General features: G+C 43.6%; 1 protein-coding gene across 1 annotated transcript in view; it reads left to right on the plus strand.

The window, feature by feature from the left end:
- The window catches only part of SCFD2 (sec1 family domain containing 2), a gene marked incomplete at its 5' end in the record, with an annotated part of 205,655 nt that extends 189,675 nt beyond the window's left edge, over positions 1–15,980 (plus strand). Inside the window, 4 exons of the mRNA XM_009277460.2 lie at positions 1,742–1,887; positions 5,508–5,642; positions 10,106–10,225; positions 14,297–15,980. Of these exons, the coding sequence (XP_009275735.1) occupies positions 1,742–1,887; positions 5,508–5,642; positions 10,106–10,225; positions 14,297–14,389 (494 nt within the window). The remainder of the gene's footprint in view (positions 1–1,741; positions 1,888–5,507; positions 5,643–10,105; positions 10,226–14,296) is intronic.
- Between the last annotated feature and the right edge of the window lie 566 nt (positions 15,981–16,546).

Consider the following 16,546-nt stretch of genomic DNA (forward strand, 5'->3'; position numbering starts at 1 on the left):
CGGTGCCGGGCTCCACTGGTGCAGCACGATGTGAGCTGGCAGGTGCTGGGACCTGCGGGGAGACCACCTCCTCTCAGTAGGATTCTGCACAGACATAAAGGTTTGCTGGTGCAGAGACAATTGTGGGACGAGGGGTGGACACACAGACCACTACAGCAGCATCCCTCGGAGAAGACACTGGCGATAAGCAGGAGTGAGTGTGTGTGCGTGCATGTGGCAAGAAGGGTTATTTTGTGCTTGATATTCCGCGACGGGGATGAGGAGTCATGCGAGAAGAGAGGCGGGCAGAGATGTCAAAAGATGTAGAGTTGTGCTGACAGGGCTATACAATCACCAGGCAACCCAGTTATCTCTGACTTGGATAATTCTCATCAGCAAGTCAGCTGAGAAAGCATTTTTTTCTACGTCTCTGTGCAATATAGGTCCTGCGGTAAGGGGGATGGAGCCAAGGATAAGAATTTCTCTTTGCCGAGGCACTGCCTGGCCACCTGGAGGGGCCTTTTACATGGTCCTCTAAATGGAGTTTGGCCTCAGTGGAATATAAGCATTATATCTTAGCAGAAGTGCTTTGGAAAAATACATTAAAAGTAATAACTGTGCCACTGTCGTGGTTGAACCCCAGCTGGCAACTAAGCACCACACAGCTGCTCGCTCACTCCCCTCCAGTGGGGTAGGGGGGAGAATCGGAAGGGTAAAAGTGAGAAAACTCGTGGGTTGAGATAAAGACAGTTTAATAAGTAAAGCAAAAGCCGCGCACGCAAGCAAAGCAAAACAAGGAATTCATTCACTCCTTCCCATCGGCAGGCAGGTGTTCAGCCATTGCCAGGAAAGCAGGGCTCCATCATGTGTAACGGTTACTTGGGAAGACAAACGCCATCACTCCGAACGTCCCCCCCTTCCTTCTTCTTTCCCCAGCTTTATATGCTGAGCATGACGTCATATGGTATGGAATATCCCTTTGGTCAGTTGGGGTCAGCTGTCCTAGCTGTGTCCCTTCCCAGCTTCTTGTGCACCCACAGCCTACTCGCTGGCGGGGTGGTGTGAGAAGCAGAATAGGACTTGAGGCTGCCTGTATCAACACTGTTTCCAGCACAAATCCAAAACATAGCCCCATACTAGCTACTATGAAGAAAATTAACTCTATCCCAGCCAAAACCAGCACAGCCACTTTGAGGGATAAGGACTTTTTTATGATAATACAGCTCTTCCCAATGTGTGGCTATCATTTCCACTGTATTTAGCACGGACTTTTCCCATTTTTCTTGTCGCAAAGGTAGGAAATGCATTTGGAGTCAGCAGGCTGCCAGCCAGGGCCCGGGTAGGATGCCTGAGGAGCAGTTCCCCTCTTCATGGCTGTTTCGCCCCGAGGAGACCAGCAAACCAGCTGGCTCCTTTCCACATGGAGCTCTTCTTTGGGGTCTGCTAGCATGGGATCTTCTGTTTGCTGTGGAGAGCAAAACATACCCTGCACTGATGAAATTGCTGTATGATCTAGGTTACAAATGTGGTTAGAGAGGTGCTGTTCACTTTGCTTGCTGTCTAGGATTTATGGCTTCTTGCTTAGCTACAGAGACTCATGCCATGCTGAGGACATGCTGTCTAACAAGCCCCTGAGTTTCTAGAGTGTAACATGATGAAACTAATTTAAAGTTTTCTCCCAGTTATCCTTTTGCTACTGCTTATTATCAAAACACTTGAAAGTTTTTCAACCACTCAGTTCCGTGTTTCTTTATTTCTTTAGGCTGTGACTCGTTGCTGAACCTGACCTCTAAGAAAGCCACAGATGCAGTGGACGATATCTTTCGGTCCCTCAGGGATATTGCAAGAGCTCGAATGCACATGAAACAGTTTAATTCCATACATAATCCAGGCAGCAGCACCCACCAGGCAAGTGGATCTTTCTTTTCCCTGTGTATGTTATTTCTCTAGCATGCTGTCAAAATTACAGCACCAGTTTTGCTGATGTGCTAATCCTATATGTGTTCTGCCCATGTGGAAGATATTTAAGTATAGATTTTCTGATTGACCTAATTGTCAAGAACTTCCTCAAGTCCTTCACCCAAACTCAGGCATATCCGTGTCAATGTCAACAAAGAATTGTCTGAGGAAGAAATTAAGGATTTGCTCTGCAGCACTGTGATATGACATAAATGCCTGTGAAAGGCAGGGCTAGGTCAAGACGGTCCTGGACTAAGAGCTCTCACGGCATAGCAAAGCAGGATGCCCGCATCCATACAGCAACTATATTCCTGTGTATCTTCTCTCCCATCTCTATAAGTGCGAGAGGCACTCCCATTTGTAAATAGGTGAAAAATGCCTCTTTTGTTTCTAAAATATGAACACTTGAACTACGATATTACTGTAAGTCATCAGGACTAATATACAGTGCTTTTCTCTCTCTGTCTCCATCAAAGTGTTTTAACTTTTTTAGTTAAAAATAGAGTTTTACAATGGAAAGCACATACCGTGATTTAGAGAGAGACTGTAAAACTTGATTCCAGCCTTGAGCCAGAAAAAAATCCTTCCAAACTCATAAGTATGCGGTGGACCAGCAAAGGGATGTAGTTCAAATTAAGCAATGCTTTGTAACAACAGGAGTCGGGAGTGTTGCAAAATGTCACTGGAAAGCTAAGGTGGAGAAAACCTGTTACTGAAGTCTTCTGGCACTTAGGACCAGTCTGGTGTCTGAAATGGGGAAAATTGTTAAACATTTAATACAGTTCAGTCCGGGGGCAGTTGGATGATAAGAAAATACCCTCTAAAACTTTACTGGAAGTGTAATTAGCATCAGTATGTTCTTTGGATGTAACCCAGGTTGTTTGCTCAGGGCTAAGTGCTGGAACACAGCAAGGGAGGTATTAACACCTTGCAGCCCCCTGATCTGGCTATGAGATGGATTTAATTGCTTGAATAGGACCAACCTTCTGCTGAGGGCAGTTCAGGAGGTTTAGAGTAGCAGAAATAAGCAGGCAGTATGTTTTTTTTTTCCATCAGACATACAACTCTCTACAAATGGACCTCTCTTTTGACTGGCAGGTGTTAATACATGGGTTGCATGCGATCAGTTTAGCTCCTCTGAAGAAGTAGTGCCCTCCCCGTGACCACATGCATTCCCTGCCTGGCTTAGTGCTATGGGAATGGGTTTAGCCTATAGGTGCTTTCCCACTTTATCTGTTAGGAGCAGGGAAGCCTCCATTTCTTGTTAAGACTCAAAAAAGGTTTCTATAGGTAAGTGGGAATTGGATAGCCTCTTAGCAGGACCCTTTGTAGCACTGAAGTTTATATGTCTTACATAAAATGATGAATGAATGTTTTCATCAGGTTATCAAACCACTTCATGTAGCGACCGTGCAAGAGGAGAGTATTTATTTTGCCTGATATTGTAACTACTGTTCTTTTCCTTTCACCTTGATCTCAAGTGTATTCCTCCCTCCCTCCATCCCTCCTTCTCCTTTTCTCATTCTCTTTCTTTCTCTCTCTTTCTCTCTCTCCTGTTCTCCTTATAATCTTGTCTGAGGTATGTTCTATAGCCATTGAGGTTTTTAACAACTGTTTTAAACACAGTTTGTGCCCTGCCAAAATTTAAAGTTGATAAAAGTTTCATTATGTGAGTTATAAATCAATGCAGCTATTGGGGGTTGTATAAAAAATAAAGTTAAAACTCCCTAAAAATATAATACATGAATTTCAAGTCATAAAAGATTTTTAAAATATTTGAAACTATCATAGCTAAAAAAAGGTAAGTGATCATAGCGTCTGCCTTTTAGTATCCATGTAGCTGAATTGGATCATTTTGAAGGGCATTGAGTTTTGGTGCTGAAAATTTAGACATGCAGAATCATAGCACATTTTTAACATCTTTTGAGTACATAGTTTTGTCTGAAGTCAGATAATATTTTTCCTTTGATTTCATGCAGTAAGCCTCTCTGTTTAACTGTGATTTGTTCTCTACTCCAAAAATATTTCATTCCTAATGTCTTTCTGTTCCTCATCTGTGAAGATATTAAACAGATTTTTATACATAGGACTTCATGCCTGCATGTGTATTTTCAAACAGTTGTTTATTGCGTGACTAGATTTGACACAAATCTTGGCATGTTCTCCTAAAAGATCCTGCAGCTCATGTCTGCTGTAATTTGCTTTGTTGGCTCAATTAAAAATTATGCACGTGTTGTGGGAAGAACTACATGAGTTGTATAAATCTTCGTTGACAGGTTTGTATTCAAAAACTGTAAGTTATGTTTCTCACTGTAAAGTGTTGGATAAAAAACATTTATTTAATTACTCCAGAAAATTTTAGTTTCAAGCCAAGCAGCTTGCTTTTTATTTTCCATCCATTTTTATGTTTATCTTGCATGATGTCTCTTGTAGATATCATCTTTACAAAATTAATGATGTTACACTTGATTCCCTTAAGAAATCTAGAGGATGATGTACACCTGGGCTAGTCCCAAAAGAAAACAAATGTGCTAATTTGAAAGCTGCTAATTTTCTAAGACTGTTGCGCTTCCTGAAACGATTGTGGTTCCATTGCAGTTTGGGCAAAGTTGAAAGCAACAAAACAACACACCATCTGTAAACCAAGTAAGGTCGAATTTTCATTAAAGAGCATCTTTCCACAAGTCCCTAAAATTTTTATCTTAGAAACTTTTTCAGGATGGTAGAGTGGTTTAAACCTCAGTAAGGGAATGTGGAAATTTCTAGGCTACTAATTCATATTCAGCACAGGTTTGTGGACCCTGAAGAGGATGCAGGGTGGATCCTTTGGAAGTGGATCTTCCAGGATGCTGACCATTTGTACCTTTACAAGTTCCACTTTTTCTGGTCTCTAACTTCTCTGCAGCTCTGACATGCATGATATCAGTGGGGTTGTTTGGCGTATTTTTCTCAAGGTTTTCCACAGGTGGAAGTATTATGGAGAGTGCCCTGGCCGTAGAAGCTGAAGGACTAACAGGGACTCCTTAGCTCTGCTCTCCCATGAGGGACAAACAGGCAGGTTGGCCTCTTCCTAGCCCTGCTGATATCCAGGCTTTAGTGCTGACATGACGCCTGTGGGAACGCAGGAGTGGTCAGTAAGCAACCCCTCCTAAAAATCCCTGTTTAAGTGTTTGTAAAATCATTACAAAGGGAATGAGATCTTCTGGGTGCATAATGGGCAACATAGTGTCATCACTATTGCTATCCCTTTCTGTACTACCTCCAAAAAGATTCCAGAGAAACTAGAAGCCCCCTTTCTTCCTTGCCTCCCTTTACTCATATGATACACATGGGGCAGAGTAAATGTGTAGCCGTCTTCCTGTCTTTTCAGTTTGATGCTGTGCTGGTGCACACCATTTGCAGTCCAGGTCACAAAGACCACTGCTGCTTCAATAATTTTTTAACTCTCTGAATGGTTTCCTTTCTAGGATAATTATTTTTGTTACCTTTAATGGAAATAAAACATTTAGAAGAGCAGTTGCACCAAGTCTAAACAGCTTTACTCACAGTGCGTTGTTCTTTTTGTGCAGGCTTCTTACAAACCGCTGCTGAAACAGGTAGTGGAAGAGATCTGTAATCCTGATCGATCTGATCCTGTTGATATTGAGCACATGTCATCAGGCCTCACCGATCTCCTTAAAACTGGATTCAGCATGTTCATGAAGGTAAACCAGGCTTTCCAAGCTCATCTGTAAGATTCTCCTGAGGTCATAGCGTCATATGGCAGTAGCTGATTTTATGTATTTGAGTTGATATTGTTCAGCAGAACTTAAGGGGCGGTTAGGAGAGTTAAATCCTTGCAAGGGGGCTGGGAATAGCTTGAGGCACCACGTTGCAGGTACAGTACAGATGGGTAGCACCTGCTGAACAAAACAAGAGGAATGGAGCAGACTGGACACCTAAATAAGGGTGATGTTGGACACCTAAATGAGGACGATATGTCTGGGAGGAGGCAATGTGGCTTTGCTAAAGGGAAGTCTTACCTCACATAGCTTTCGGAGCTCTTCAGAGACACCCAACAAGCAAATTGATAAGCAAGTGCCAGTTCATATAACCTACCTGGATTTCCAAAAGGCATTCCGCAAGGCACCTCATCAAAGGATTTTAAGGACACCGAGCAGCCTTGAGATAGGAGAGAAGTAAGTATGAACAGTCAGGTCTCACAGGGGAGGAAGGTCGTCAGAGGAGCTCCATATTCAGTGCCTTTTCTATAACTTGGTAAGGTTCAACTTGCAGTGGGGAGGAAGGAAGCCTGTTAGTCAGAAGTTGCCTTGTGGATGCTCTTAGCATGTTTTAAGACAGTCTTTCTACAAGAGCTTACTCTGCTTTACAAATTATCCTATGCTAAGTGTTCGCTAAATGTCTACAGAGATGAAGTGTGGAGTAGCTAGCATGCTGTACATTCACCTCTGTCTTACTGCATATCCTGAGTTCTCCATTGAAGAGTATTATGTAAGAGTGTGAAGTATATTACGGCAATGTGTACCTGTAAGCACCTGCATCTCTGCTAGTAAGAAAAATATCCTACTGTAAGGAATATATAACAGATGAGCAAGTTAACCTTATGTAGGATGAGTATTTCATAGGCATCATCACATACCTCACAAATGTGTCCATGCTTGCTCATTTAGTTTGTAGCCTGGCTTGTTGGCAAGTGCTCAATTATTATGTGAATGAGTTTCTGACCAGCCTGTATTTCTCACACAAGAGGATATTCTCCACTGCACCATCAGGACTGTAATTATTTCGTGAGCTTCCTTATATTTTTATTTCTCCCTCAATGCCTGAATATAAATGCCCACTCACATAAACATGCTTTGGTAAGTGATGGACTCAGACATGTTCATTCAGACTTTTAAAGATACCTCTCGTCCAGAAGTTGTTTCTCTGGTGGATGTGTTTGTTCTGAAGCTCAGGGAAGGTGAAGGGAAAAGGCCTCCCTGTCGCAAGGATTCCTCTTTTGACTGCTACTCTAGAACACACGTGGTTTATGATGATCTGAGCTTGGTATCTGATCATTGATCCCAAGTGCCTTGCATGGCAGTCTAGTTTCTGGTGATCAATGTGGGTTTCCTTTTTCCAGTTACTCAGCTAAATTAATTGGTTTCTCGTTGGTCACCAATACCAGATGCATTGGTGCTGGTGTCCTGGTTGGCAGAGGTAGCCCTGGTGGGGCAGTAGAAGTTGTTTCTGCTGACTTTCCTCAGAGGAAAAGGCTGTGTTTTGTGATCTGCCTTGAGAACAAACCTGTCCTCCGACCCCTTCCTGCTTCAGTTTTAGAGTTTTACTGACCGCTGTCACCCTGCTTTCCCATCTCCCCCTCTCCCTCTCCTCCACGCAGACACATGTGCCATCAAAGAGCCCTCTAACCATCAGCATCCTGAGGAAATGCAGTAGTGGTGGGCTCAGAGCTGGAGAGAAGGCTGATGTCCGGCTGGGATACTCTGCCAGCTCAGGGAACCATTCCTCCTTCTTCCTTCAGGCTCCTTTGCTCGATGTAATGGTTTTGCTTTTTTCTTGGTTAGTCTTTCTAATTGCCCGAGATAACTGTCCCAAGTTTTTTAATGCATGGCATTTTGAACTGAAAGTGAATTTCACTTGGGGATTTTTGCAAAATTCAGATTTCAGAGTAAAGGCCATTCAGAGGCCTCAGAAATGTCCCAAAACAACTGAACTTTAGAAGGATCCCAGAAGATACACATTGCTTTTGTTGCAGTCCATTTCAGTTCTTCTTCTGTATCACAGAAATGAGCTGTGTTTAGCTACATGCAGCCAGTTCCTTCAAAAGAGAGAGCCTTGGGTGGTTGTATTATCAAACAAAAAAATCTTGGCAGAAACTTGCATTCTTAACACAGCCAAGTATTTTGTACCCAAAGTTTTGTCCTCCTTCAAAACACTTGTGCATAGCATAACAAAATTACAGATTCCAAGACCCTTTTCATTGCAATTTTAATTTAATTTAGAGTTTGCATGCCTAATAGTATTTTTAATATGCATTTCTGGAATTTGTGGTTTGAACTTTAGTCTTCTGGAAAATAATGAGTTTTATATAGGCACCATGTGTTTGGATCTACATTTATTTTGACTGAAGGAAATGATTTGTCAAGACATTTTCTCTTTAGCATTGCCATGAAAGCTTGTGTTTTCCGATTAATGCTCTCATATTCGGTGTCTTTTCAGTGTGTCCAATGTTATACGTGCATGTTTATGATGAGTTTATTGTCGCTAGGAAAGATATTAGGAAAGAGAGGCTTTATTCAATAGCAAGCTTCTGAAGTTCGAGCTCTTTGCATACGTCTTAGGTCAGTCAAAAGCTTCATGAGATGGAGTGGAGCTGTTTGCTCTGGCAATAGGGTTAAGAGCAAAGATCCATGAAAAGGAATAAAACAGTAATTCCTGTATTACCTTGAAGTGCCATAGCAGAGAGTTTTGTCAACTTTTATCTTCACCATCTTTGCGAGCAGTTATTTCTTTAACCTTGTGTCACTGCTTACAGCAATTACAGCATGAAATACTCTAATATTTTAGGAAGTAATAACTCTATCTGACCTACTTTGTAAGTAAATATTTAGGTCTTACTTAAACTCCTCATGGTGTTAGTAATAGGAATGGACTTTTTTTCATTTGAGGTTGACACTATGTGATATGCAGATAGTAAGAAGGGAGTAGTCTGATGTGGGAAAGTGCATAAAGAAAGTCTTTGTAAGCTCTGGTGTATCCATTGAATTGGTCTGTTGGTGTAAATGGAAAATTGTTCAATGTCGCACCAGAATTGTAGGACACCCTGGGGAGCAGCATTGAACAGGGAGCCCTGTGTGATCAAAGGCCAGCTAGCCTGGAGAGAGAGCACGCTATCCCCCCGCCCCGTGCTTGCTTCAAAGGGAAGAGTCTTTTCTGAAGGTTGCCCGTCAGAAAGCCTGACGGAGCTGCAGGATGAAAAACTGCCCAAAGACTAAATATAGGGCAGCCACAACAAGGAAGAGAAGAAGAGCTGTACCCTCAGGAGCTGGAGCCACGGGGATCAAAGATAGCTGCCGTGGTGGTGAAAGCAAAGGAACTGCACTCCGCCCAAACACGGGTTGATGACCACTTTCAATCTGTCGAGTGAGTGCTGTCGAAAACCTATGCTTGTGGAAGGAGAGGGGGTGGAGAGTCTAAAAAGAAGCAAAGTAAACTGTTCTCACTGTCACTTTTCGGAGCCAAACATTTGGAGTGTTTCATACTCAAAGGTGGTGTGACAAGAGCAATTGCACGGGCTCCATTGACATCACTCCCAAAGACTGGAGCAAGGCGTTGTCAGGGGAGTGTGTTTTATCAAGAAAGAAAGAGTTTGCTAGGAAACAGCAAAGTAATCAAACTTCTAGAAGTGGTTAAGAGGAAACTGACGTAAAGCATCACCTTCACGTTTAAAATTAAAATGCGGTTTTATAAAGTCTTAACTGAAGTGGAATGTTTGTGCCATTTTAATGATAATTGAGGAAAAATGAAACAAGTATTTTGTTTGAGCTAAGGTTTCTCTATATTAGTTACAACCCAGTCATAGAAGTATTGAAAACTCTGAAGTGAAACAAGCTAGAAACGATTTTACACTGTAATGAACCCGATTTATTTTCATTGGATGAATTGTAAGGGATTATTCGCTGGACTGGTAAAAACACATTACTTACGATTCTTTCCATTGCTGACCGCAGGCAGGGATTCTAGCATGTTTAGGCTGGACTCCTTGCTTCTACTGGGTAGTAATTTACCCCTCATTCCTTAAAGCCCCATGCATATGTGTATCCAGACTGTGCATCCACCCAAGTACTCTCCTCCCACTCTGGGAAAGGGAGGAAAAAAATGAAGAAGGAATGGAGGGAGAAGCCCTCAGACCTCACAAGAAACTCCTCTAGGTTTCAGTGGAAACCATGAAGACTCCATTTCCCTGGAAACAGTTCATTAGTTTTAACTGGGCGTCATCCCCATTGATTTCCCTCTCAGCTGCTACAGAAACCAGCATTCCATGAATATTTTTTTCCGAGCTTCCTCATTAGTCTTCCTCCAGCAGCTCAGGGAGCCAATCACTGCTAGTCCATAGGTCTGGAGTTGGACTGAGCAACTACAAATAATGCTTTCCTTCATTTTACAGGTGAATCGCCCTCACCCTGGTGATCATCCTCTTCTGATCATCTTTATGGTTGGTGGAGTGACAGTCTCCGAGGTCAAAATGGTGAAGGATCTGGTAGCAACACGCAAACCTGGTACCCAGGTAAAAACAGCTTTAAATGTACAGTTCCTATCTGAACAAAGACTAAGAAAATTCGTCAGATAATGTTCCCTGTAGCACTGGTACCAAACCTACACAAAGCCACAGCCACATGGACAGGAACAGTGTTAGGATTTTGCTGTGAAACATCTGTAGGCAACAAGTGTTCAGGCACCAAGGGTCTGTTTTTGACATGTTAGAGTCAGCAATAAAAGTTCAAACTCAGGTTGGAGAGTTCAGAACAGACTGGCATTATTCTGAAGGAGCTTTCATCATGTCTCAAAAGATTCATTTCTTGGTATTCTTTATAAACAGAAACATTGGCTGTCTAAAAGGCTACAGGCTCCCTGGCAGTGCATCAACAGGACATAGTGCAGGGATGCTCAGAAGGAGCCTGCCAAGGGTCTGGGTACCATCTAGGGACATATCAGTGGTGATCCTGCAGACAAGTCAATTTGCATTGCTGAGGAGCAAGATAAATTAGCCTGGATACAGCTGTACTGGTTTCTGGTCCAGGCCAGGTATCTCTGATAGGTACCTGACCACTAGATGCCTTAAGTAGCATGAAGCAGGTGATGTGGAGAAAGCCCCAGGTCTCTGCAGCCCTTGGATGTGCTGTCAGACTCCTGGAAGGAGGATGGCTCCCGTGGTGCAGCCTCAATAGCGTCCGTGCAGCTGGTCTTTGCCTCTGCCACTTTGCGGCAGCAGAACTTGACTACAGCGGCTGTCATCTGAATGGAGTGGGGAGGAAGAGGAGGAGGATGGATGGGCTGTGGTGGCATCTGAGATGTTAAAAATCATTGTAAACTGTGGAGGAGCGTGTACAAGAGCAATCGGGTATCTGCTGAGTAGTGCAGATAGGCAGGGTAATCTAAAAACTGCAAAGAAGTGCTGTGTGACCAGCTGCATTGTAAACATAAGTCTAGTTTCCAGGGTGGCTTGTAAACATCTTGTTTTCAATTCCTATGGAATGCAGTTTTGATTAGTGAGAAATCGTTAGCAAAATGGAGCCAACCAAAGGCTGCGCAGCCCCTGGGTTTGACATGTGTTTTCCACGTTGTAGTTGTCTTTGCAAGGCAGTCTCAAGCAGTATTTTGTAAGACGGAGTACCATTTTTAGCGATGTTTTTTTGATCTGATAACACGTTTCTTCCCAATTAGCCTATCTCTAATCTCCTCAAAAAAGCGAATAAAATTCTTTCCCATCTTGAAGGGGGATTGAGTTGTAACACACTGATGGACAAGTTAATCCTCACCCGAAATGTATTAATACACCCTGAAAGATAAGCAGAAGGTTAACACGTGAGTTGGTTGAGAACTATGCAGGGAGACTTTTTACTGGCTTTCTAGAGGGACTTGAGGCTTGACAGTGGTGACATGGGATCTGGTGTTGCTTTGCTTTGGCTTAACCCCAGCAGCAGGTCACCCTCTGAGGCAGATTCCTGAAGAATTTTAAGCTTTTAGTGCATCTTGCCCTTTGTCCAAATGTGCTGTGTTAGAGGTGAAAGGACTCGGGGGGAGAGGAGGGAGGAGGAAGAGAAAGAAGAAAAGAAGCAGTTGTGCAAGTCTCTCATATAAAAAAAGTTTATGAGTTTGTTGGATTTACCTGGATTTCTGCACTATAGCTGTGAATATGTGCCACCTGTTTGGGATTATTCTCTTTTCAAAAAGCCAGGCATTTGTCTAATTCAAGCCAGCGTTTAACAGAGCTTTTTTGTGGTGTTCAGGCAATCAGGTTCAGGCATCAGGGGAACACTGGCCTCCCAAGTCCCTTCCAGTCAAACAAAGCACTGACATTTATACTAATTATTGGCTCTTGGAGAAATGGAGAGACGTGTGGGTGCAAAAATAAAGAATTGAGGAAAGTAACAGAAAAACTGACAGGACACACTGATTACTTCAGCAGTTGTTTGGAGTTGAGGCAAATGACATTTAAATGTGGAGTAGGAGACACATGTTTCCATCCACAGAACTGCTCTGCATCTGAATATGAATGACAAATTCATTTCTTATGGAGAAGCACAAAGGAATACAGCATTTCCTACACATCATTTGTTTTTGGATGGTGGCGAATAGCTCCCCTAACCTAGTGAGAAGTATCCTACTTTCAAAAGAAGAAATTACCTTTTTTTTCCACTTTAATCAGGATAGTAAAAAAAGGGGAAAGAGCATGAGTGGATGTTTCACCCTCCCAACATGCACAACCATCTATGTAGTTGTGGCTGAGGCATGCAGACAGATAAACCCCTCCAGATGCACCATCAGATGTTGGCTGCATCCTTCCCTGCCTTCTGCTGAGGGGGAACTGCCCATTGCAGGGCAGTGGGTCGGGATGTGAGCTCCTGGCTCCTCGGCTGCCATCAGGAGGGGTAGCCTTTCAGGTGAAGCATCAAAGACAGACGCGCTGTACTGAACAAGGAGAAGGTCTGCAAAGGAGATACGCTGTCCTGAAGAGACCTGCCTGGACAAGAGATGGACATTACTTATCTGGGCAATTCCCCTGTTCTCTGTAAAAATGAAGGAACAAATATTCACATTTTTCCCCCTCAATGAGCCCTCAGAGGTACTGGGGGGAAAGGAGGGAAGGCCCACTGTATTTCGCTGCGTCCTTTCTCAGACGTTAAACTTTCAAGCAAGTTGGGCTTGCTATTAGTTGCACAAATCCCCTCAGGGTTCAGTGGTGGGACTCCAAGAAGAAATTGCTTTTATCTGGCAGTGGCTATTGTTGATGTTTGGCTTGTACACCCAAAAAACTTCAGTAATGTGTCCCCTCGTGTTTTTCAGAACTAAGCTGCATGATAACAAGATGAGCACATACTGTGCTATAGTCTGATTCTCACGTAACATAAGTAAGACAGTGTCAGCCTTTGGCATCTGCAAATTACAGAGTTTTTTCATCCATAGGAAGGAGAAGAGATAATCAGTGTCAGTTTGCTGCAGATTGTGTGGGAGGACAAGGGAAGGGGAGAAGTGAGGGGGAGACTATCATCAGTACAGAAGGGATCTGTAGTAACTTAACTCCAGATTCCTTTCATTATTTGAAGTGAAAAGATGAAAGAAAGAACAACGAAAAAAGTTGAAATGCAGCACTACCGCACATTTAAGCCGTGTGATGAAGAGCACAAGCGGTTTGATAGCTACTGCAGGAAACGGACGCACAGACATACTCCGTTGTTGATGCTTGTGCTTCTTCTCCTTGGGTTTGCACTGAAGAAGCAAATTCATGTTCAAGTGGGCTAGTAAGATTAATCTGCCCCCACGTCCCTGCCTGCAGTCCTGACCCTACAAACACTACTGAACTTGGGGCTTTGTAAGAGCAGTGTCCCACAACTTTGCCCCTGAGTTAGCTCCACGCAGCAAGAGCATATGCACTTGCTCCTTGCTGATAGCTTTGCCCTGCAGAAAACCTTCATGCTAGGCACCTGCATATTGGTTTTCACTTAAGAAAAACAGATACCTGCATCTAGCAGGGTGTGTATCATGGCTGTAGTGAGCAACGGTTTCATTCATCGGACCCGTCTTGGATTAAAAATTTGAACAAACAAAAGCGATAGCATCCCAACAGTGCTTGAGGTTGAGCCTTGGTCCTGACGTGCAGAACAGCCTGTGCCTGGCCTGAAGAGACGTTTCTGAACAGGGACTGTAGCTCCCCGCAGCAGGCCGGCAGCACTTCTGTGGTGCTCGCCTTACCTTCAACTGAGAGGAAACAGCCGTCACTCAAAACTGTGCTATAGGAGAGGAAACCCCTGCTTCATCATCTGGTGCCTCGCAGCAAACACAGTGGCAGTCACAACAAATCACCGGGTAAGATGTGGGTAGAAATGAGTCAAAGCACACATTCATTAAGAGTACAATGCTACCAGTCATTATGCTTCTTAAAGTGATTTAACTACAGTTATTAGCGAGCAGACAGTTTCACTGGGCAAGTTGTATTGCCCTGTCAGTAAACACCAGAAACACACAGCCTGTCTAGTGCTGGGTGAAGCAAACAGTTCATATCCATGGCTCATTAGTACTGTGATCAGTCTCGGTCCCCTTCATTTTGACTTGCTGTTTCGTCTCCCCCTTCTTTCAGGTAATCGTGCTCTCCTCTGCACTCCTGACACCACGTAGTGCTATTGAGTTGTTGTTTGCCACAGACCGTCTCCAGCCTGACACCGATATCTGATGAGGGAGGATCTGTGGAGAAGATGAGTGAGTGCCTCGACTGGAAACCTCAAATCCCTGGTCTGTCACTCTTTCCAATAGCCTTCCAAAAAATGACATGGCCCCTGCTACAGTTATGGCTCCAGCTGAAACAGGGTGAAGCAGCTGGGTATCTGGCTGCAAGGGAAACGTGCAGCTCACAGGCAGCTCTTCAAAATGGTCTAGTTGTCCAGCAACACCCCCCCCTCCTTAACAGTAACACCGTGCGGTGCTGAATCACCCCAGCCCCGCTCTGTGCGGCAAGGATGATCGCTTGTAATAATCCCCTAGAAAAGGAGCAGCTGAGGACCAGGTGATGCTGAATTTGCACTCCCTGAGCAGTATGTTTTTTTCTCTGAGTATTCCTGGTGGTTTTGCTAGGGTTGCTTCTGGTGGGAAATGCTGCTGAGGGAGTGAAAGGCTAGCAAAATCCACCCTCTCTGTCATGTTACCTTGCAAAACACGTGTGCCTTATACAGCATTAACCGCCTCTGCTCTTACTTCGTCCCTCACCCCAGAGAGGCAACGGAGCACAGCCCTGATTTAGCTGGCAGAGCAGCTCCCAGTCCAGTGATGCTCTCCCAGCAGGACTGGTAGAGGCAGAGAAGCAGAGAGCCAGACTCAAGGGCTGGGTTACGTGGTTGCTTCTCTCTCAGCTTCCCGTTTCCTGCTCTAGTTTCTCCACCCACAGTCCCGGGAGAAAAGACTGCTTCTGATGGCACACTTCTCTGTAGGTTTATGCAGGAGGACATATGGGCTGTGATAGTTTGATGATAACCCTGGAAGAATCCTCCCCTCACATGCATTTAAAAAAGAAAAAGAAAAAAAAAAAGCATGATCCCATTTTCAGGAGGCCGCAGTGACAGATTCTTTCTTGAGCTAGATTTCTGAGCAGCATGATTAAAGAACAGCTTTTATTTTTAATTTATGATCATGAAAGAGCCACTATCAAATTCAGTTATGTAATTTTTCCTTATAAAACTTTGATACAATCTGTGATAAAAAAGTGGCAGCCAGTAGAGATTGTGATTGCATATAGCACCAAGACTTTCAAATTACAACATAAAATGGTGGAGCTCTAAAGCTGCATTCTCTTGCTTCGTCCAAGGGATGCTAAGACTACAGCTTACACTGAGATGAGAATGTGAAATTGTAAGTGACATTCACTCTATCATAGCATTCTTTATTATGCTAAAGGAATAGATTAAATGGGAAGTAGCTTTTTAACCTTTGTTCACTAGCTAGTGTAAGTTCTCTTAAATGTTTATAATGGTCTTCAGAAAAGGGTGCATTTTGATTTAAATTCACTTTTGAGTGGCTGGAAGTAAACAATGGACCGATTATAAAGCATGGACAATGTTGCCTCTATGGAAGAGAGATTTATAAGAATGACTATAGAGTGGAACTTTGTGCTATAAAAAATGAGAAATATTATGAGATTGCAGTGTTAAAAGCTCAAGAAATAGTTTGAACAGAGCAACTGGAAATCAAATAGCCAATTTTCTGTCTTTTCTGTCCGTCTGTACCATTTAATCTTAGAATATGGCTGTTTTGTAAATTCTGTAATCAATAAAGCAATGCCCTTACAGTGCAGAAACTCATCCCTCTTCTCCTTCTCTCCTAGTACACAGGGCTACGCACGCCAGGACTGCGTATTCTGAGACCCCTTTTTCTTTTGCACTATTTGTTGCCCCTAAGAACCTAGACCTTCTGTCCTGGGAGGTGTCCACACTCCGCTAGTAGCAGAAAGGCTGTCTTGCATCTAGGTGTGAGTTCAGGTACTCACACCTCTGAGATGCTGCCGCTTTCCTGAGATGATGGAAACTGGCAGTTCTGGTCTTCTCTCCTCACCCATCTTTCATCAGATGCTCTCAGGTCTCCGACTTGGCCATCTGAGGACATATTATATAGGATAATGAGAAGGGGGTGAGTTTAAGCAGACGCTGGTGCTCTTGCACTTCCTATGGGTCAAGCAGCTCCTTTTACTAAGGCAGAGACTAGTTTTCCAAGTCATCATCCTCCCCCCGACACACACACTTTGGAGGAACCTTTTCAGCCAGTGGGGCCACAGGTGCAGCAATGGATGCTGGACTCAGTCACCATCTCATACTCAGTAGCTGAAGAGATGAAAGGAGATGGT

Source organism: Aptenodytes forsteri, unplaced genomic scaffold (genome assembly GCF_000699145.1).
Source record: "Aptenodytes forsteri isolate BGI_AS27 unplaced genomic scaffold, ASM69914v1 Scaffold65, whole genome shotgun sequence".
Classification (NCBI taxonomy): Eukaryota; Metazoa; Chordata; class Aves; order Sphenisciformes; family Spheniscidae; genus Aptenodytes; species Aptenodytes forsteri.